The following is a 23,308-nucleotide window of genomic DNA, read 5'->3' as shown; positions in this document are numbered from 1 at the left end:
GAAAACTGGTTGTGTGAAAGTATTTGTCACGGTGTATTAATTGGAAATGGATTGTTTAACATTAAGTGTTAGTCAAAGCATTAAAAAGCATCCAACTCGTAAGCTTGCTGCTTCTTATTTTTGCTATACATTTACCATGACTGTTTTTAAAAAGTGCACACAATTGGGGAATTACCAACCTACGTCACACAGATTCAACCGTGTATACCGGTTGCAAAAAGAGATGGCAAACAAGTTGTGTTGTGCGGTAGGATGCCAAATTTGAGAACTTTTACTGTACACCACACTGCATTTAATGCCAACCGCAGATGTCTGGCTAAAAGCCATCAGAAGAGCTGAATGGAGTGAGGGCCTAATTAAAGTTTTCATTTTATATCAGGTAAGTTCAGGCTATGCTAAATCATACACATCACTCGTTTTTGGTTACAACAATGATTTCAGCCAAAACAGTTCAATATGGTGAATTAATCTGCGGGCACTGAATGCTAAGAATAAAATGTATACATGTAAGTTCACATACCCTGCTGTACAGGTGCTGTTCGCTGTCTGAATGCAGTTGTTCTGCTTGTTGATGATTACCCAGGCCTTGTACAGCTCCATCTTCTTTCCTTGTCTTTGGCTAGGCAGAACCTCGGTTTTTAGCTCAACAAAGTTTTGAATCTGGTAACTAATCATGGAGCATTATTTCTTGCACATGTCCACACAGAACAAATTTGTAGGCATCCAAAGACTTCTATGCTTTACCTTCTCTCTTGTAAAAGCACTCAAAGTTTCAATGAGATTGCATATTTCGGGCTGGATGCTTGGCCATTTCGTCTTATCCAATATTCATTGGGAGGGTGCTATCGCAAATGGACCAGTCAGATGAACGTTGCTCAATTTAACGTTAATTTTGCAGAATAAATGTGCTAATCACTGGGTGACAAGCTGTTCTAATATGCTGAAAGCATTATTTAAATAATATATTTAATATGTAATCAATATAACTTATCCCTAATACAACAACAAACTCTGTACAGCATTGGATGTCATTCCCTCATTGTAAATGCTAGCACTCCCAGTTTTTTGTTGCAACCTCGATGCGCGCGCATCCTAAATGTTTACAGTCCGATAACTCGCCTGTTTAGCTACAAACACTGTTATGGTGAAAATAAAATCATACGTTTTTGTAGTTTTAACCGCAATACTTAATCCATTTTTGGCAAATAACAAAAACAACTATTTTGCCATAGTACTACACGTTCAACATCAATTCATTTTAAGTAATAGCCTACACTTTAGATTTAAATTATCAGCTTATAAAGCTTTAAAATTATGAGGTCATTCACATATAGTCCTATTAAATCTGACTGGATGGCTCATGTAAATCATAGCCTAATGATATTTTAATAACGCACCAAACTTTGCACATACGTCATAGAAAACGCAACCTTAAATACAGATATACATTACCATTTTGTATATTGTATTTGCATAGTATGAAGATTTCAAAGTTAGGTTTCCACTCGTGTTGTCCAGATTTGAGCTCCATGTTTTACAGGGTGTTTCCGAGCCGCCGCCGCTAGATGGAGGACATGCACCAGTTTCTCACAGAACAGGTTGTTAAAAGCAAACAGTGCTTCTAGAGGTTATATTTTGACACACGGGGAGGGTTAAACCGTGTCTTTCACACCCAAGGCAAGGGAAATCCGCTCCCACCCTTCCCTTTCCCTCAACTTCGCTTCAGGCCGTCCGCTCACAGTCGCACAACGCTGGATTGCAGCTGCATTATAAATGCGCGACTCATGAATATTCATACGATGACGAATGTGTCGTTTTTCATGACACAAAATGCATCCTTTTATGTAGATAAAAGGTAAACCAGCTTGTTTTGATACTGGGCTTCATCATGCTTTAAAATGTTTAAAACGTTTGAACTAGTTTTAATTTAATTATATCAATTTACTTTAATTAATTAAATGTATTTTTCAGTCATTGTTTATTGAGCATTACTTATCCGTTAAAAAAAAAAAAAAAAAAAAAAAAAAAATATATATATATATATATATATATATATATATATATATATATATATATATATATATAATTAAAAAATATGTTAAACGTTGAATATATTAAAATGCATGAAATTCCAAAATAAATCTGTTATCCTCACACTGCATGTATAAATATACACACATACGTTTAACAGTGTGTTTCATGTAATTAAAGCATTGAAAATATTATTTATAGCATAAAATTTAACATTGTTTACACAAAATTTAGCAGAAGCAAATGTATGAAAAAGTGGCTAAAATCAAATATTTAAATATGTTTCTGACATGTATTTAAATACATAAATATGTATTTATTACTCATATATTTGAATCTATGTGACTTCAGTATGTATGTTTAAGTATCTTAAAATATATTTTAATGTATTTATTATGTTTAATTTATATATTTAACTTTATTTAATATTTATATTTAATTATATATTTAAATTTTTTAGATATTTATCTTAAATATATATTTTATATTTTACCTGTGTCTTTTTTAAAATATGTTTTACAATTTTGGGTGGAAATTTTATTATTATTATTTTCATCGTCATTATTTTTTATTATTCTTTTGTTTTTTAATTTGAAACAAAGTGATCGCAAGCTACCCTGATATCTTTCCCTCACTCCATTTTAAGATAACATTACATATAGCTCTCTTCTGAGGCAAAGAAATCACTCATGACTAATGAGCTCAAGCTTGCATGTCCAATTCCATCACCTAATCAATAGATCTAAAAAATTGGCTAAACAAAAGTTAAACATTTAAATTGGTTTTTAAAATATATTTAAATATAGGAATTTGGTATTTATCATATATTTCAATCTATGTGACTTCAGTATGTATCTTTAATATATATTATATTTTAATGTTTAATTATGTTTAATTTATATTCAGATATTTAACTTAATTTATATTTTAAATTATTATTAATATTTAATTATAGATTTATATTTTTCATATATTTAGGCATCTTAAATATATTTTTATATTTTATCTGCAAGTATCTTTTTTATGTTTTCCAATTTTGAGGTGGAAATTTAATCATCATCATTATTATTATTATTATTATTATTATTATTATTATTATTATTATTTAGTCAAAGTCAGCTTTATTGTCAATTAAACCACATGTACAGGATATCTCAGACCCTAGGCGCCTAACATGCGATATTAATACAAAAAGTAGAATTTTAAAAGTAAATGACAATAAATACAATTGCACATATAATATAATCTGAAAATATTAGTAAAAATAAAAATATGTAAACAGTATAATTACTCATTTATTATAATTAGGTTTTTATTATAATTTGGAAACGTATAAAAAATGATTGTAAGCTACCCCGATTTTGATCCCAAACTCATTTCTAAAATCCATTCATTTAAATGATATAAATTATAGTCGCTCATGAATATGAATGAGCTCAAGCTTGCGCGTCCAATCACATCTCTTAATTAATATTCATGAGCTAACCCGACGCCAAAGTAGGATTCGGCTTCCGAGTTCCCGACGTCAGTGAAGTAGCGCTTAACTTTTCAAACGGGACGGGACCCAAACACACACACACACACAAATATACAGTCACGCACGGGACAGTAAAGGAGTCAACAGTGGACGAAACACCAACAATAGAGAGAGGATTTTACCGTACGGGATTATAATCGGTTTTAACGCACGAGGACGAATTAACGAAGACCTCCGGATAATAATTCAACACTTGTTCAATAAGGATAACAGTGTTTTACCTCAGTTTACCATGGGATATAATTACGAAAGCGACAACTCAGGTGGTTTTTAGCATGTTTTGGTGGCTTGACCAGAGTCACGGACACTTTCAGCATGTGTTGCTCTGTCACGAGCTGTTTTGACAGCACTCAGACTGTCATATAGCTGTGTATAGTTATATATATCATATCATATTTTTGTCCACGTCAAAATGATTTCGGAGGAAAGGAGCAATCACATCTCTAAACAGGCTCTGGGCTTTCCTGTCGGACTGCTGATCCGCTCGCCTAAGCGAAAACTAGCGATGCTGGGCAGAAAGGCGAGCAATGGATCTCTACAGTAAGTCAATGATAAAACACTTCTGCTTTTTTTTTACTTGTATAAACACTTGTTTAGTTGTGACACAAATGTAGAAACAACAGTAAACATTTTTGGAAAACCACTCTTTGTGTCATTTATAAAAAAATAAATCATCTCTAATTGTAATACTGTGCTTTTATAGCTTGCTAATTTAAAATAACATGACAAGAATAATGCATGACATTTCACTAAATAGAATAGTATTTTCATTTTTATTATTGAAGATTACATTTAGAAAAGAAGCTTGGGATAAAAGCACAAAAAAAAAGATATATATATATATATATATATATATATATATATATATATATATATATATATATATATATATATATATATATATTATATTATATATAAGTGAAAACAAGATTATTCTATTGACATTGGATTAAGATTTTCTGTTGCTTGTTTTTAAAGAAAAACACTCATTTTGACATTATTTCTGCAAACAAAACTATATTGTTATTGTAATTATTATTATTATAAAACATATTAATATTTTTAATAATAATAATTACAATAACAACAACAACAATAATAATAATAATAATAATTACAATAACAATAATAATAATAATAATAATAATTACAATAACAACAATAATAATAATTTTATTAATAATAATAATAATAATAATAATTACAATAACAACAATAATAATATTTTTTATAATAATAATAATAATAATAATAACAATAATAATAATAATAATAATAATAATTACAATAACAATAATAATAATAATTTTTATGATAATAATAATAATAATTATTATTATTATTACTATTATTATTATATAAAATAATAATAATAATAATAATAATAATAATAATAATAATAATTAATAATAATTAATAATTATTATTCATTCACTTATTTTGGGATACAGTGGGATGATTATACAGTGGAATGAACCACCAACTTATCCAGCATATGTTTTATTTAGGGTCAGTGGATATTGGCAGGAACTGAAACAATAAAAGTGTTAATTTCTAAACTAGAATGTGTTTTGTTTCATTTTATTGTCAATGTTGTATTAATATTATTTTAGCTAAAAACATTACATTGGAAGTTGGCGGTTCATTCCGTTGTGGCGACCCCAGATTAATAAAGGGACTAAGCTGAAAATAAAATGAATGAGTTAAGTGATATTTGTATATTCTTTACTATGATTTACAGAGTAGTTTATCCAAAACAACAACAACAACAATATAATAATTAACAGGACTCAACAATAAGGACTGCCCGATGGCTAGGGCCAACATGAGAGATGCCTGGGACAGTATACAGGATCATTAATGGCCCGAAGTTTAATTTGTCTGTGACTATTTTGTTAATTGCGTACAATTTAAGTTTGTGTTTTTCAGTCTTTAAATACTATCTTCACTGTGATGTCGCAAACACCATATTGCTTTTTGGTTCGTCTTATTTGATTTGATGTTTTAAGCATGCTATTTTTTTCTGTAACCTGGTAACAACCACATCCAACAACATCAAATTATAAGACTTAAAGAAAATTTTTAATGTAGAAGTTTCTAATGTATTGGAAGAAGACATTTACGTGGGAACACCATGACAAAAAAATTAGGTGATATTTTGCACAATTTGCCGTCAGTTTGATAAGTCAATCACCACATTTTCCATAGAGCTTTTTTTTTGTTTGCATTTATTCATTCATTTTTTTGTCCCTTTATTAAACCGGGGTCGCCACAGTGGAATGAACTGCCAACTTATCTAGCGAATGCCCTTCCAGCTGCAACCCATTTCTGGGAAACATCCACACACACTCATACACTACGGACAATTTAGCCTACCCAATTCACCTGTACCGCATGTCCCACACAAACACAGGGAGAACATGCAAACTCCACACAGAAACGCCAACTGAGCCGAGGCTCGAACCAGTGACTTTCTTGCCGGGAGGCGACAGCAATACCTACTGCGCCACTGCTTCGCCCTTGTTTGCATAACACTTTGAATTTTGCTCATTATACATTTATTAACTTTTCAGTTTTTTAAGTATTGAAATTTTAGATTCACAGACATTATTTTTGACACATTATTTAAAATATGTGGCTAAAAATTAGCTATTAACTTCTCTTTTTTTTTTTTTTTGGTGGTGCCTGTGAAAATTTTGGCTGGGCAAGTAAAAATCTGAACCACTGGCCCGATCTGACCAGTAAAAAAAATCTTTAGCGTTGAACCCTGATTAAGAATTAATATTTAATATTGAAAGCTTAGACCTGTGATCACCAAACTTGTTCCTGGAGGGCCGGTGTCCTGCAGATTTTATCTCCAACCCTAATCAAACACACCTGAACAAGCTAATCAATGTCTTGCTAGGTATACTTAAAACCTCCAGGCAGGTGTGTTGAGCCAAGTTAGAGCTAAAACCTGCAGGGACACCGGCCCTCTAGGAACGAGATTGGTGACCCCTACACACTCATTACTTGTAATTTTTCACTATTCTTCAAGCCACTGTTTTAACCATTTGTCAGCAAGGCATTTTTAATTATTTTAAACACAGAACCTCTTTCATAGGATCTTTTATTGTTAATTTTTTTCAAATATGTTAAATTCAGAATTTGCGAAATTTCCACTTAAATTTTTCACACTGAATGGCAATAGCACACAGACCGGCAGTAGATTTGTTAATGGAACCAATATTTTGACTGTGTATTTTCACAAAAGCCATCATTAATGTATCAATACATCATTATGGTAGTGATCTTTACCCTGGTCTCCCTCAGGTCCAGCACGTCCGACAGCACGTCTCAGTCTGTGGAGAGCACAGGAGTCCGGCAGCCGGCCCGCAGCAAAATACGCCGCCACAACAACCGGCTGACCACCGTCTTCAACCGAAGCCCCATCCTGCAGAGCGGACGGCAGCGGCAGGATGCCCGGAGCCTGGACCTGCAAATGGAGGAGGACGACCCTGCAGAGCTGTCCAGCCAGAGGACAGTCCCGGGCATCCTGAAGATATTCGGTAGTGACATCTGCCAGGGGACCAACTATAAGAGCGTGCTGGCCACCAGTAACTCCAGTGCCAACCAGCTGGTCAAAGAGGCTCTGGAGAGGTGAGGCTGACATACTCACTGATCTTTGTTACTCACTTAGGGGGTAGAGATGTTTAAATCCCACTTTATATTAAGGAAGCAATACTTAACAATGAGTCATTGAATTATTCAAAAATAATGCATGGTTATGTTATTTTCAAATAATTGTCTATTAGGCCTGCACTATACTGTAAACTGTTTTCCGATACACATTGTTATATCAGTACTGAAACGATATATCGTGCAGCCCTAGAGTTAATTATCCCTACAGTTCCCACACTTTACACTATAGTTCCCACACCCAAAGACATAGTTATGATGCTTTATTTGCAACCCAGGCTCATTGTGGAAACGTAGCCCCGCGGACGTTTCTTGAGACCGCGATTTACGTATCGGAAGGTGCGCATTTGTGCAGTTTTTGTTTTCGCGAATTTGAGAGTGGCCGCTGTGCACGCTTTTCGCGTCTCAAACGCCTCTCGGGAGCGTGCGCCGTTCGCGCCTGGTCTGTTCTCGCGTGAAAAACCGCCTGAGGCCGCTGTCAAGCGACCGTCTGTCTGACTGTCTGACTGACTGAATGACTGAACGATCGACTGGGCGACCCAGCCACCCTCCTCCTCCTTCCCTAAACCCAAGTGACAATTTACAAAAGTCCAGAAAAGAAAAGCAAAAGCCCTCGTCTGATTTTAACTACATTTTCGGATCTCGCCGCGTTCTTGCCCCGTCGCGAACTTGTTTGCTTTTATATTTTTAGATTCTGTTTTTCATCTTACCTGATTTCTGAAACTGCTCTTTCCCGGACTGGAACCCGGTCGTCGCCACGGCTGGCTCCTCCTCCTCTGGGCCTCCTCTCCGCCGACGTCACACAACGAGCTAAGCAGACAAACTGGTTACAGCGGGAAAGCCCTCCACACGGAGGTGAGCCGTTAGCCGACGAGCGCGAAGAAGAGGAGCGGCGTCACACCGCCCGTAGCATTCGCTCGAAAATAACAAAATGCGGCCTTACGTACCTCCTGCCACGTAAATCACGGTCTCCAGTAACATCCGCAGGGCTATGTTTCCAGATTGAGCCTGGGTTGTTTATTTGAGATATTTGTCAGGTTTATCTCATCAAACCGTTGTTACGTATCCAAATATTTAAGATGTTTAAGGGATTCAAATTCCAGGATATCATGTCTTTTCTAAGCCTGATAGATGTTGTCAGATAAGATAGTAAGAACTCATCGTAAGATTGTAAGCAAAAAAAGTGGAAAGTTCCAGTAAAGGAAATGTGTTTATTTGCAATCGGTAAGAATTGCCAAGCATAAAAAATAAATATCATACATACACAAGCAATTTGTTTGTTCGCATCAGATGCGACACGACAGAAACATAATTTACACACCAAAGCCATTCAGAAGCGCAGAATGGTGTAACTGCACACCCAATAAAATAATAAGGTTTATAAATGAAGTTTTACAAATTAATTTCGAGAGTAGCATGTGATAGGATTGAAAACAGCTGATCCCTATCACTAATCACTAACTAGCCAATCGGATCATTCCAAATTTAATATAAATATCCAGCCTAAACTTCATTCTTTATCTTCGTTTTGGAAACCTCCCCATCCATCCCTTCTCCTTAATTCTAAGTTCGGGCGACACGGTGGCTCAGTGGCTAGCACTGTTGCCCCACAGCTAGGGGGTCAATGGTTCAAACGCTAGCTGAGCCAGTCGACACTCTCTGTGTGGAGTTTGCATGTTCTCCCCAAGTTCGCGTGGGTTTTCCCTGGGAACTTCGGTTTCCTCCAGCACTCAAAAAACATGCAACAAAAGGTAAAGTCACGAGCACCTACTACGTACAAACTGACGCAGTTGGCGGTCTATTCTTGGGAAGTTATCTAGAGCTACCTGATCTCGTATCGCTCTTAATGCTTATTGACTAGGCGGGAGCCTTGGGCTCATCTATCTCTGAGTTCAGGGTCTCTCCCAGGACATCATACCAAACCTGCTAAAACAGTCAAGCATTATCTAAGTGTGAACTCTTAAATATGATTAACATTAAACCTCTTTAACATTATTAAAAATACATGCTGAGTAATTGATGCTGGTTTGCACTGAGTTACAGTTCTAATGATCATGTTAAAACGATGTTACTTTGCTTTCAAGATCTGAGGTAAACTGCTTCGCTGTTCGCTATTAACAGTGTTAATCCAAAAACAGTGTTGGAGTTTTTTTTTTTATTTATTTATTTATTTTTTAGCAAAAATAATTTAAAAACCTTAATATAATCTATATCCAACTCAAGCTCATTCTGGAAACGTTGCCCCGCGGACGTTTCTGAACCGCGATTTACGTGGCCAGAGGTACGTAAGGCAGCGTTTAGTTTTTTTCAAGCGAACGCTGCGGGGCGGTGTGGCGCCGCTCCGCCCCTCCTCTTCGCACTCGCAGGCCGACGGCTCGCCTCCGAGTGGAGGGCTTTCCCGATGCAACCAGTTTGTCCGCTTAGCTCACAGCGTTGCGTCGGCGGAGCGGAGGCCCCGGAGGAGGAGGAGAAGGAGCCGGCCGCGGGGACGACGGGGAACAGCGGTTCCAGAAATCAGGTAAGACGAAAAACGAAATCTGAAAAATAAGGGCGAGAACACGGCGGGATCCGAAAACGCGGTCGAAATCGAAGACGAGGGCTTTTGTTTTTTGTTTTTTTTTCCTGGACGGCTTTTGCGAACCGTTGCTCGGGTTTAGGGAAGGAGGAGGAAGAGGAGGGCGGCTTTTCGCGCGAGATTGGCGCGGGCGCAAACGGCGTGCGCTCCTGAGAGGCGCCCTAGATGTGAAAAAGCGCGTACATCGGCGTCTCGCGGATCCGCGAAAACAAAAACCGCTAGAATACGTACCTCCCGGGACGTAAATCACGGTCCGCAGAAACGTCCGCGGGGCTACGTTTCCACAATGAGCCCGGGTTGTCTATATCTGCAACACTTTTACAATCCAGGAAAAGACTAATAGAAGCTGACATTGCGTTAAACACAAACAAACATTCATTGATTGTACATAAATTGTAATTACAGTGATTTCATTTTTCTTAAATTACCTGCATGTAATTAAATCTGTAATTACTTTTGTAACTACACAGTTGACTGATCCCTTAACACACCTTTAAATCTACCCATTCAACAAAACCTGTCCCTAACCTTACCTGTATCGCAACATCAACAGCACTATACAGTATATGTTTTGCAATACACTAGGAACACGATAACAACATTGTTTTTTTATGAGGTAAATACATAGTAGTTAAGGCCACTCAACCATTTATCAGGCTAAGAAGGCATTGATAAAAGTTTAATACTCTTGTAATGACCCCCAGCTACCCTGTTCAGGCTTTCAATGAGTTCCTTATTAAGGGTTAATATGATCTGGGATGTGGGATCGAACTTGGAAGTACAGTGTATTGATGGTTAACATCAATATAGTAAAAGTAGGCATTCATTCAGAAAGATCAGGAAAAGGGTTTGCTGGGAGTTATTACAAGCTCTCCCCAAACTCCTCCTCTTCTCTTCTGTTTGTTGTCAAAACTGACAGCTGGAGGGGCGTGGTTATGTAAGTTAGCCACGCCCAATACCTCAGACAGACATCATCTGAGAATTTAACTGAAAACAAACAGGAAGGCCATTTTCAGATTTCAGTTAAATACTAGTAGGGCAAACTTTTATTTTCTCAATGACATGCACAGATGAATTGTTCACCACAAAACTAGCATTGTCAGCTAACAAAATCAATATGGTTAGTTTTGATTTCATTGGTACACTAAGTGTGAACACAAGCTCAGTTGTGCTCTTGCCTCACAGGTACTGCTTGGAAAAGGAAGACCCCAGCGCTTATGTGCTCTGCGATGTGATTGGACGAACTGGATCCGATCACGAGTGGAAGACTGAGTGCTTTCGAGTTGTCGGTGATTATGAGAAGCCGCTCATGTTGCAGTCACTCTGGAAACCCAAGGAGGGATTCTCCAGACGCTTCGAGATCCAGAAGAGAGCAACTGTAGAGGCGCAAAGTGCCAAGGATACAGACACCATCACTGCAGGTAACTGTCCATCTGTGGTGTAAACCTTAACCCTTGTGTACTGTTCAATCTGACTACCCTTTCATTATGTTGGTGGATGTTTTTTCCCCATTGACTTCCATTATAATGATATTTGATTGTAACCATGCCACCATATAATCATGCAATCTTAATTGTTGGAGGTCTAATTAGTAATTTTTACTGTTGATCATCATGCTTTGACACTATTAACCCTTTAGATAAGCCTGTGCAGCAAAAGTTTCAGACTTTTATATGGAGTTCAGTGGAGTGAAACCCCAAAGTTTTAATGTATGTGCATAAATACACATACTTACTATGTTGACTATTTTCTGAGAGCTGAGCTGCTTATTTTTTTATTTTCTCAATGTAAGTGCACAAAGGTCCGGATTGACCGGATGATTGACTGCGCGACCGGCCAATCGGCCGACTCGCCCTCTTCCTTCCCTGAACCCAACCAATTTTACCGATCGACCCGCCCGCCCGCCCGCCCGCTTCCCTAAACCCGAGCAACAGTTCACAAAAGCCGTCCAAAAAAATAAAAGCCCTGATTTTTTTTTTTATTCCACCGCGTTTTCGGATTTCACCGTGTTCTCACCCTGTCACAAAACTCGTTAACTTAATTTTTGGGATTCTGTTTTTGTCTTACCTGATTGCTGGAACTGCTCTTCTCCGGACTCGAAACCGGTCGCCGTGGTCGACCCCTCTCCGCATCTCGAGCCTGCCAACATACACGCTCAGCTGAGTGGAAAAACGGGTTGCAGCGGGGAAGCCCTCCACAAGGAGGTAAGGCAAGCGCAAAAGGGAACGGTGTCACACCGCCCCGCAGCGTTCGCTTGAAAAAAATAAACGCTGCCGTACGTACCCCCCCGAGACGTAATCCGCTGTCTCCAGAAACGTCCGTGGGACTACGTTTTCAGAATGAGCTTGGCTTGATTTTAATTGATGATCAACAGTGAAAATAACTAATTCGAACTCTTCCCAACAGGGAAAACCGGCAACAATCAAGAATGCATGATAATATGGTGTCATACCTTTGCAATCAAAAAATGTCATTATAATGGAAGTCAATGCGGCAAAAACAGCCACAAACATAATGAAAAGGTAGTCAATTAGCCCAGAGTGTATTGTTGATTTAGTTTTTTATTAAAAAAGGTCATTTCCAGCCATTAGACTTTTCTGACAGGGTATTCCAGTGTCATTGAGTGTCAGAATGTTGTGGGACTGCTATACAGGAGTTATTATTATAGATTATAGATAGTCAAATTTAGGGGGTTTTATTTTAGCATTTTTTTAACCATGATGGTAAAACACGAACGTGGATATGAATATATTAAAACATGTGCTTGTTTGTTGTAAAAATTCAACAATGACAAAAAATACTAATTTGTGGATCTCCTGACTATAGCTATACTATGCAGCTATACTGCCGTTTTGGCTGGTGTATTCTGGGAAATTTTCTTACCTCTTGGTTTCAAGTGTGGTTCTGAAAAATCTCCCTTTCGAGGGATATCTACCCCTTCCCCTTAACCCTACGCCTTGTAGCTAAAGAGAATTGGGACGCCCCTACCCCTTCTCATGAACAGGCAAAACAAGGGGTACGGGTAAGGGGAAGGGCTAAGGGGTAGAATTAGGATTGGACCTAATGCTGTGTTCACACCAGACATGGAACGCACGGATAAATCCGGATATTTGCGTGTAAATAGATGTGTGAACATTTGAGTTTACTCGCTTCATTCGCGATTCAAAATTCGATTAATTCGCCCGTCAAGTCCACTTCATTTGCGCGGTCAAATTCACTTCAGAACAGACGCAGATTCGCGTCATGGGCAGGGCTTCTGTCTGCCCGGTGACAGTAGCTTTGTTGCTTAATGGCTAACATGGATTTTATTGAGACAATAACTTTGATTATGTGCTTTATGAAGGCTGAAAAACAGCGTTGATTCGTTTGGAGCCGTCGCTGAGTCCACTACATCCTTTCAGAGGTGCACCCAGCTCTGTGAGCTCATAAACTCCTCCAAAAACTTAACCTGGATGACGGAGGCTTTCAGCGGTGCTTCTGACTGAGCCGAGCCCAGTTTAATGAACTGTTGTCAGTGTCGGATTTTCCCCAGGCACATCAACAACAGGTGCTACGTCATAATCATGCCCCCACAACAGCAGACTGATTGGTTAACGCAGCCTTAATGTCCGCTGAAGTTCAGATTTTTCAACTCAAGCAGTTTGTGCGATTTGCGCATTAAGCGTATCAAACGGCAAAACGCTCAATTCACGCCACGCCATTCGCACGTATTGCTCTGCAGGATGTCTATTCGCGCCTTTGCATTGACTTAAAATGTAAATCACTCACGCTTGACACTATTTCTGCGTCTGGGGTGAACACAGCATAAGACTCAACATCACCCTAGAGTGGGTAAAAACATACCAACATACTAACAGCATATAAGGGTTAATGGGACAGTTCACCCAAAAAATAGAACCCAAAACTTCCTCTTCATTTACTAGCACTCAATTGGTCCTAAACACTTTTAGGAATTTCTTAATTCTGTCCAACACAAAAAACAAGATATTCTAGGAAACGTTGACATCCATAGTATAAATGGCTGTTTTTACCAGCGTTCTTCAATATACCTTCCTTTGTGATCAACAGAAGAAACTCAAACAGGTTTGAACAAGTGGAGGATGATTAAATGATAATATATTACCGTATACTGTCCCTTTAAGTACTCATCTGGAGTCTTCAGTGGTTTAAGGCAGTGGTGTCCAAACTCAGGCCCGTTTACATTAGTGCGTTTTAGTTTTAAAACTGCGTTTAGATCAAAAACGATCCGCGTCCACACTAGCGTCTCTGAACATATCTCCATCCACACTACGCCTCCAAAAACGTATATCACGTGACCGTTCGCGCACTCTGGGTATGCGTGTTCTAGTATAAACAGAAAGCATGCGTCTCGCTCATTGAACATTAAACGCGATGGCAAAGAAAGCAAGAGAGATATTTTTGTGGACAGACGACGAGGTTGAGTTGTTACTAAATGTAACAAATGAATAACTGCACAATGGCGTCTAAAACAGACAATAGTGCAAACAACGCTCACATTTCTGTGCCCATGTTGTTGTTTACTGTCTTCTGGTAGCGTTAAAGCCATGTGTTATAGTCATGTGATAGAGGCTTGACGAATAAGGGAAGGATACAGTGACGAAGGCAATGACACAAAAGCCCCAATCAGGTAAAGAATCTCAGCTGCCCCGCCTCCGTTTTCAGATGTCTCCGTTTTTCCTCATCCACACTGAGACAGAGCAGCAGCGTTTTAGAATGGAAATGGCCTCTCCAGCGTTTTCAAAACACTCCGTTTTCAAGCGCTCCAGAACTCCGGCGTAGTGTGGACGGATGCGGTAACCGTAGCAAAACTTATATGTTTTAAAACTAAAACGCATTGGTGTAAACGGGGCCTCAGTCCTCAGTGTTCTGCAGAGTTTAGTTCCAACCCCAGTTAGACACATTTAAACCAGCTAGTCAAGCTCTTTCTAAGTAAACTACAAACTTCCAGGCAGGTGTATTGAAGGAAGTTGAACACTATACTATACAGGACACTGGTCCTAGAGGACAGAGTTTGGACAATCCTGCTTTAAGAACTGTTTGCACTTACATTTAGGCATTTATCAGACTTTTATCCAAGGTGACTTGCTTTAGATTGACCAACAGAGACAAGTTCTGCAATGCAATGCATTTTATATATGCAAGTATGTTGTTACAAGGTTGTTTAGTTGTTGAGTTCTGCTAAAATAGGAGAGCCTTTAGCTGCTTCTTAAGATCATTTACACACTCTGGGTGGATATCATCGGAATCACTTTGAAAACTGTTTATTTCAGTTGACGAACAATAAGAAACACAGACAATCAGGCAATCGGAGTCCATTTGGCATTGTAGAGCATAATCAATTAAAGTGGCTGATGTCAAAACTTGTAATAAACAAAAAGTTATCATGGATTGTCGTGGACACGAATACAGTTAACATCATTCTTGGTGTGAACAGGCCTTTAGAGATGTTTTGACTGTCTGACCTTTGATCTGCCTTCCAGTTGACACAATTTAGGAATGTTTTAACAGTCTGAGGTGCCTCATGGCTTATCCCAACAAAAGCCTGTCAGCAAGAAGCTTAGCGAAATTGCTCTCTCAGAAGTATGTTTTATTGGGATAGTCCTATCAGCTCTCACACTGAGTTTCCCACCATGCTAGCATTGAAATGGCCGCTTGTTGTTCTTTCCGAGCGTGTTTCCTGCACTCTCGAGGGTGTTTTTTTTTTCTTGTGGGTTTTGGCATGGGGCTGTGGTGTTCCACAGGTTTCCCTTGAGAATCCGTGACTGGGGAAGCTCGGCCCCGTCAATGTGTGTTCTGGCAGAACAATGCAGGCGACCGCCCATTTCCACCGCTGATAACGCCCAAGAGCGCCAATGGGTGTGAAAGCCTGACCTCTCTGAGAACATTTCACAGCCCGGCAATGCTGTTTACCTTACGTCACTATCATCCAGAGTCATCTTATAGCGGATCACCTAAAATAAATGAGGCCAATTTATAGCTACAGTTGGGATCAAAATTTAAGGAACACTTGAGTTGCGTCCCTGATGACACACTTATACACTCAAATGTGTGGTGCATGAGTTTAGTTTCATCCCAAATTGTCTAACTGAAAATTAAAATGTTTTCTAGTCAACGTTTAACAGTCCTTCAACTGCAAAATACATTAGCAAAACCACTAATAGTACCTTAGTACTTGAGTCATGAGAACAACCACATTTACCATCAGATAATCGCTTGCATAGGAGAGTTAACCCCTTAAACTCTGCTGCTATTTGGGGATTTCCGCCTGGATTTTGCCTACCTAAATTTAAAAGCTTCCCAAATCCACATGCAGAGGTGTAAATGCAAAAATTTGGTATAATTTTAAAGAAGACCCTTTGAATTTTCATAAAACACTATTAAAAATGTTTAAAATAACTGTATATGTCGTCTGTGTTATAATAAACACCTAAAAAAGAGGCGCTTTTTGTATTTTTTTAATAAACTCAAATTTGAAAGTGTATCTTTTAGGTTCTGTGTGGTCTAGCGTGCTGTAATCAATTTTGTTGGTTCCTGCACATGTCTGTAATCATAGGAAAAAAAGAAAAATGTCTCCACCATAATCTATGCAAAAGTTACTGTATTCCAACTGATGAAAGGTGCTGTACAAGCCACAGAGACCGATCCTTGTTTACATATTTCACTATTCTTTTGTTTGATCAAACATGATTCACTGTGTTTGGACCACATCAGACATATAAAAGGATTACTTATGCACATCACCTCAAAAACAGAGGAGAATGGCCCTGAAGGGCACAGCATAAGGTAAGAGATGACAGCTGTCTGTGCTATCTGGGGCTGCTTAGTGATCATGAATGTATTGTTTACATTTCTGTGCCATGGAAACACCACAATTCATTCAACAACTGTTTGGCATATGAATATAATTCAGTAAAAAGAATGCTAGAACCGTATGAGCACCGGCAAGAGCTTTCATTTGAGCTATAACTTGTACATGTGTCATATGAAAAAATATAAAAATGAACCAATGTAAAATACCCAGCTCGGGTATCCAAAATACTGTATATTTAAGTGTGAATAACTTTTATACAGTAAATAAAAACCAAAGTGATGCATATGTGCATAAAATAGAGATTCTACACTTTCAAACAACACCACTTACGGGGGTCTGGTGCAACGCTAGCCCTTTAAATCTGAAAGCGAAAGTCGATGACGTCACGGACCCGGTACCGGGTCCGCAGAGTTTAAGTGGTCAAACAATCCAAAATAAAAATAGTAATCCAATCTTTGCACTCAATAGCTCCTCCCCATCACGATCAGCTCCTCCCCTTTTTCACTAGCTCCTCCCCATCATCAGTAGCTTCTAGCCTTATCAATAGGCGAGAGGGGAGTTTGAGCTCAGGTAGATCCCGAGAACTCCCTTGCAGTAGTAGCTAATAAACAGACAGTGATTGCTCTTAAGAGATAACTACTTACCAGGAGCATGTCTAAGGTGCCTATTTAGATTAGTCAATTAACTTAAGTTGCATGTTTTTGGACAGTGGGATGAAACCGGGGAACCCGGGAGAAACCCATGTGAGCACGGGGAGAACATGTATACTCCGCACAGAAATGTCAGCTGGAGTACCAGTGGCGTTCTTGCTGTGAGGCAACAGTGCTAACCACTGGGCCACCGTGCCACCCATCTAGGAAAGGGGGAGGAGATGGGGTGGAAGGGGGGGGTTCTTTAAAACAAAGATGGCTGTGATATAACTTGAGGTATTGATAGAGGCTTAGGAATCGTCTGATTGGTGAAGCATAAATTGGATAATGAGGGACCGGCTGTGGTCAATCATAAGCACGTGATCCTCTCGAAATTAGTTTATAAATAATCTTCACCTAATCACAGAGTGTGAGCCAGACTTAAGCTGACTAATCAGTGTTATGATCTCCATTGGTTGCTACAATGACAAAGTGACATTTTGATAAGCAAATCATGCTTTTGTTTACATGTTATCTCTGCAGGACTCAATGCCCAGGCCCGAAAGCTGCAGCATGCCCGTTCACGGGTCACCTCGCTGTTTGTGGACGGTACGCACGAGGGAGTGGACGCTCTGGGCATCTGGAGGAGCTTAAGTGACATGGACGTCTCCACTATGGGGAAAGAAGCCAGCGTGAGCCGTCCTGCAGCCCCGCGGGATGATCCCGAAGCAGAGGCGGATAAAGAGGTGCAGCGTCTCAATGCGGAGAAAGAGGAGACGGAAAGCAGTGACGACAACCACACGCAGTACTCCATCCACCTTCCCTTTGATTTCCCATATTTCCTCCTCCTGCAAGGATACAGCCACAGACAGGTAGGATGCTTGGACCATCGCTAATTTTGGTGCTAGTTGTTGTTTTGAAAACTGGTACTACATGCCAGGGGTCACTAATCCTGGTCCTGGTGGGCCGGTGTCCCTGCAGGGTTTAGCTCCAACTTGCCTCTACACACCTGCCTGGATGTTTCAAGTATACCTAGTAAGACCTTGATTAGCTTGTTCAGGTGTGTTTGATCAGGGTTGGAGCTAAAATCTGCAGGACACCGGCCCTCCAGGAACAAGTTTGGTGACCACTGCTCTATGCCAAGGGTGTCAAACTCCAACCCTGTTTTAACAAACTTACTTGTATAGGTTTCAAAAAGACCGTAGGCTTCAATTTGTTTAATCAGGTTAAACTAAAACTAAACTGTGCAAAGCTGTGGCCCTCAAGGAACTGAGTTTTACAGCCTTGCTCTGTGATATAAAGATACTAGATTCAACATTATTTGCTCTTAAGCTATCCTTTTTGAAATAAAAAGGTATCAGCTTTGAGCAAAGTGACCAACATTTGGGGTTTGACCACTGGAAATATACACTGGAAATATACACTGGGAATATTCACTCTCTGAATCTTATTTAAACCCTGGTATGTCAAGTCAAGTCAACTCAAGTCAACTTAAGTTGGATTTATTGTCATTTCAACAATAAACAGTGCAGTACACAGTGAAACGAAAAATCTTCCTCCAGCACCAAGGTGCTACATCAAACAACATAAATTGACAACACAACACAGGACATGTACTACAAAACTAGTCATTAGTAGGTTGACCAAAAGTATCAAGCTTGGTACCAATTGGTTCTTTACGGCAGTGGTTCCCAACCTTTTTCTTAGGCCCCCCCCCCCCCCCCCCCATTAACATATACAAACATTGGAGCCCCCCCACCATATAAATACACACGCATGCACACACATATGTACTGTATATATATATATATATATATATATATATATATATATATATATATATATATATATATATATATATATATATATATATATATATACTGTATGTGTGTGTTTGTGTAATATTAATATATAATATGTATAGAAAATATAAATTAATCAGTTTTAACTTGTCTTGGCCTTCAATAAAACCAAAATTTAGGTAGGCTTTGTCATACTGTAATATTTTTCTTCGCCTCTGAAGAATCACTGCATTTACGTTTCTCTGCCAATTTTGTTTTGATTTTGCCTTTACGACACGTTGGACAAGCACATTGCGCAAGTGGGCAAAATTTAATTAATTATTTAAAGTTATTTTTACTATTATGTTGGAATTTTAAGCATGTGTTTTGATTCATTTTTTTTTGGTACTTAAAAATACGTATATAATAGTAGGGCCGCTCGATATTGGGAAAAATCATAATCACAATTCTTTTGGTCATAATTGTAATCACGATTATTCAAAACGATTATCAGTTAAAGTCAAAATTATTAGCGCTCCTGAGAATTTTATTTTTTTTATAAAATTTTCACAAATTATGTTTAACAGGAAGGCACGGACCCCAGGTTGGGAAACCGCTGCTTTACGGCAACTGTGGGATTTTGATGAAGCTTTTAAACCGAAGGTATTATACTGTATAATGCAAGTCTTCTTTGGCACAACAGAAATTAGTAATTAATCATTTTTTAGGAGGTTTAAAAAATGTCTCTGGCGTTTTAAACACATTTAAAAGGTTTTACATTTTAAAGGGCACCTATGGTGAAAAATCTACTTTTTTTCTACCAGGCTGGTCAAGCTGGTTTTAGCTGGATTTGACTTGAATTGGTCATTTTCCAGCCTGACCAGCTAAGACCAGGCTGGAAATGGCTGAAAATTGCCTGGAAATGGCCAAAACCCCTCCAAAACCAGCCTGGTCGACCAGCTAAAACCAGCCAACCAGCCTAGGCTGGTTTAAGCTGGATTTTTCAGCAGGGAAGGGTCTAAAAAGTGCTCATGATGAACAGATAAGAATGCATGGTAATACCAAGCGCAGCGTTTTGTTGCTGAATCTGTATTTCCAAGCAGTTTCCGAAGCTTTTCTCCAACCTTACGTAAGCCACTGGCAGTAATAGCTGTGATGTTGACAGTGCGCTGCGGTCTTGACTCCAACACGGTTTAATCTGATGAGGAGTTCTGGTCAGGATTAGCACAGGTCAGAGTGGCAGGATCTGCGCAGACATGTGAAACACAGGTGATCATGTGTTTCCTCCAGTCATCCTGGGACGCCTGACAGAGGGAGAGCAGATAAACTGGGGCTCTGCTTATCATGAGGACCTGCTGGTGCTTAACACACACACGCGCACACACACACACCTTCTTAAGAAACCACAACATGCTGAAACGCGTGACACACACACATTAAGAGCACATCGAATCACATAATCCCCCAGTAAACCTAAACATGATTAAAAGCAGCACTAAATGATATTTAAAGGGGAACATGCTTATTGCTAAATGCTTATTCTTAACTGTACATAGTGAAATAAATGAAAATAATGAAATTTGTTTTTCAAATACTAAACTTATATTTCTGTCAAATGGATAAAATATTATAAAAATTTTACATTTATTATTGAAAATTATAAAATTAATTTTAAAATATAAATTTTAATGCCAATTGATGATGAGTATTTAGTTTCTGCTCTATGCTACGTAAATATTTAATATATAAGGTATTTTAATATATATACCATCAAATAATTATTTCTGGACATAAAAACTACACAGTTTGTTGACATTTTTAGTTGGTGTCTTCTGTAAATCATAGTTAAATGTGTAGTGTTTGTTATTCTTTTACCATAAAACAGGACACATTTTATTGTGCGGGAAAAATAAAGCTGTTGTACACATTGTTATGATGCATGATAACTCAATTTTTCAAAATCCATATGCAAAATTATGCTTATTTGCATATGCTTATTTTATTTTATTTCATTATTTTATTTTAGTAATTTATTATTTTATTTTATTTATTTTTATTTTTATTCTTTAATTTTTTAATTTTATATTATTTTATTTATTTATTTTATATTTTATTATTTTATTTTATTTTATTAATTTATTTTAATTTATTATTTAATTTAATTAAATTATTTTATTTTGTTATTTATTATTTATTATGGGCGAAGCAGTGGCGCAGTAGGTAGTGCTGTCGCCTCACAGCAAGAAGGTCGCTGGTTCAAGCCTTGGCTCACTAGGCGTTTCTGTGCGGAGGTTGCATGTTCTCCTTGGGTTTGCGTGGGTTTCCTCCGGGTGCTTCGGTTTCCCCTACAGTCCAAAGACTGTGAATTTGGTAGGCTAAATTGTTGACCAACAATGGGTTAAAACAACCCAATATTTTTGGAGTGTAATTACCAAGAACAACTAATGTAAAATATTACCCAACAATGCATCACAATAACATGATTAACCAGAGTTAATTATAATTAATTCATATACACTCTAATAAAAATTCTGGGTTGTATTAACTCAATGTTGGGTCAAAGATTGAAAAAAAAATTTTTTTTTTCATTGAATGAATGTTTAATTCAATTTAAACTACTTTTTTAACTCAACTGTTGAGTTTGTCTATATTTGACCCAAGTTATCTCAGATTATATATCCAATATGTACACTGTAAAATGCTGGGTTGTCTTAACCAAATGTTGGGTCAAATTTGGACAAACTCCAACTCTTAGGTTAAAATGTTTAGTTTAAATTTAAAATAAAAAAAATTAACCCATTGTTGGGATTGTTAATATTTGACCCAACAATAGGTTAAAACAACCCAGCATTTCTAGAGTATATGTAACAAGAACAACTTAAAATTAAACATTACCCATCAATGAATCACAATAACATGATTAATCAGAATTAATGATAATATCAGAATTATTTATTTTTTAATCATCAATCTATCATGCACTCTGATAAAAATGTGTTGTATTAACCCAGTGTTGGGTGAAATATTGAAAGACCCAATGTATTTTTGTTTGTTTTTAATTCCATTTTATTAAATACTTTTTTTTTTAACCCAACTCTTGAGTTTGTCCAAATTTGACCCAAGTTTTATCAGAGTGTACATCTGATATGTACACTTTAAAAATGCTGGGTTGTCTCAAACCCAATGTTGAGTCAAATACAGACAAAATTAATAGTTGGATTACTCTTTTTTCCCCCAATTAAACTTAAATGACACTTTTAAATCCAGCAGTTGGGTTTTTCCATATTTGACCCGACACTGGGTTGGATTTTCATGTGTGCGCGACTGTGCGTGTGTGTAAAATTCTTCAGCTCACAAATGTGTGTCATGCCAAGCGTGTTTTCAGTCAGGAAATGTGCTGCTCTGCTGTTCCTCATAGTGAGTTCTGCTGAGTGTGCACTGTTAAGGGTGTGTGAGTTTTTGCGTGTACACACAACCCTGGAAGACCCGAGTGCTTGAGTGTGGACGTGGAAATAAACAGCCATATTTAAAGATACGTGAAACACCATTCACAAATCACTTCCAGTGGCATATTTACAATTGATCATAGAGTTTATAATAGTTTGGTAATGAGTATAATGAAAATGGTGTTGGTTTTAATGGAAACAAATACTGGTCTCTATACTCTATATATGTTTTGCTCTCTGGTGTAACTATACTAAAAACATAAAACATGTCCCAGATAATATTAGAAACCATTTAAATATACTGGTTTTGATTATTAGAATTGGATGGTTTGTGTCTTTAAAGGGCCATGAAACCCCCTCGTTTCAGCAGGGTGTTTTCACACCTCTACTTTGGAAAAAGTCAGAAAAGTGGGCGTGTCCAGCTCTGTTTAGGGGGGAGTGTCGGAGGAAGAAAAGTGGGATGGTGTGGGAGTGTCTATTTGGGCACGAGCAAGTTTCAGAGTCAAAACACACACACACAGTAGAAAGTGATGGTGTTTAACCTACATGGACATCTGTAGTCGAATTATTTGCCAAATTATTAAATGGTGGACTTTAACTGCAGTTTGGCTCTTTCATTCAGGGAATTCATTCATGCCCCTCGCAACAAACGAGATATTTGATTCGAGGAACTGCTCTAAGCGTGTATTTTTCATGCAATGTTTGATACCGCACGGCGAATGAGAGAAAAAAAACCTCAGCATTTCCCGGAAACTTAGATGCACACGGCAGGTAGAGTCAGAAAGCCGCGTGTGTTATT

General features: G+C 38.0%; 1 protein-coding gene across 5 annotated transcripts in view; it reads left to right on the top strand.

Moving 5' to 3' along the window:
• The first annotated feature begins 3,555 nt into the window (after positions 1-3,555).
• radil2a (Ras association and DIL domains 2a) overlaps positions 3,556-23,308 on the top strand; it is an 84,397-nt gene continuing 64,644 nt past the window's right edge. For 4 of the 5 annotated variants that reach the window (XR_015479418.1, XR_015479419.1, XR_015479420.1 and 1 more), the window contains exons 1-4: positions 3,556-4,108; positions 6,881-7,207; positions 11,007-11,242; positions 17,826-18,154. Coding sequence is in view for 2 of the 5 variants with exons in the window: in XM_087242005.1 (XP_087098131.1) it covers positions 3,981-4,108; positions 6,881-7,207; positions 11,007-11,242; positions 17,826-18,154 (1,020 nt within the window). In the remaining 3 variants the exon portion in view is untranslated. 5 annotated transcript variants of the gene reach the window in all.

The sequence above is a fragment of the Danio rerio genome, chromosome 3 (assembly GCF_052040795.2).
Source record: "Danio rerio strain M-AB ecotype USA chromosome 3, GRCz13ab, whole genome shotgun sequence".
Classification (NCBI taxonomy): Eukaryota; Metazoa; Chordata; class Actinopteri; order Cypriniformes; family Danionidae; genus Danio; species Danio rerio.
The sequence above is the reverse complement of the archived record's forward strand: the minus strand, read 5'-3'. Positions and strand labels throughout refer to the sequence as shown.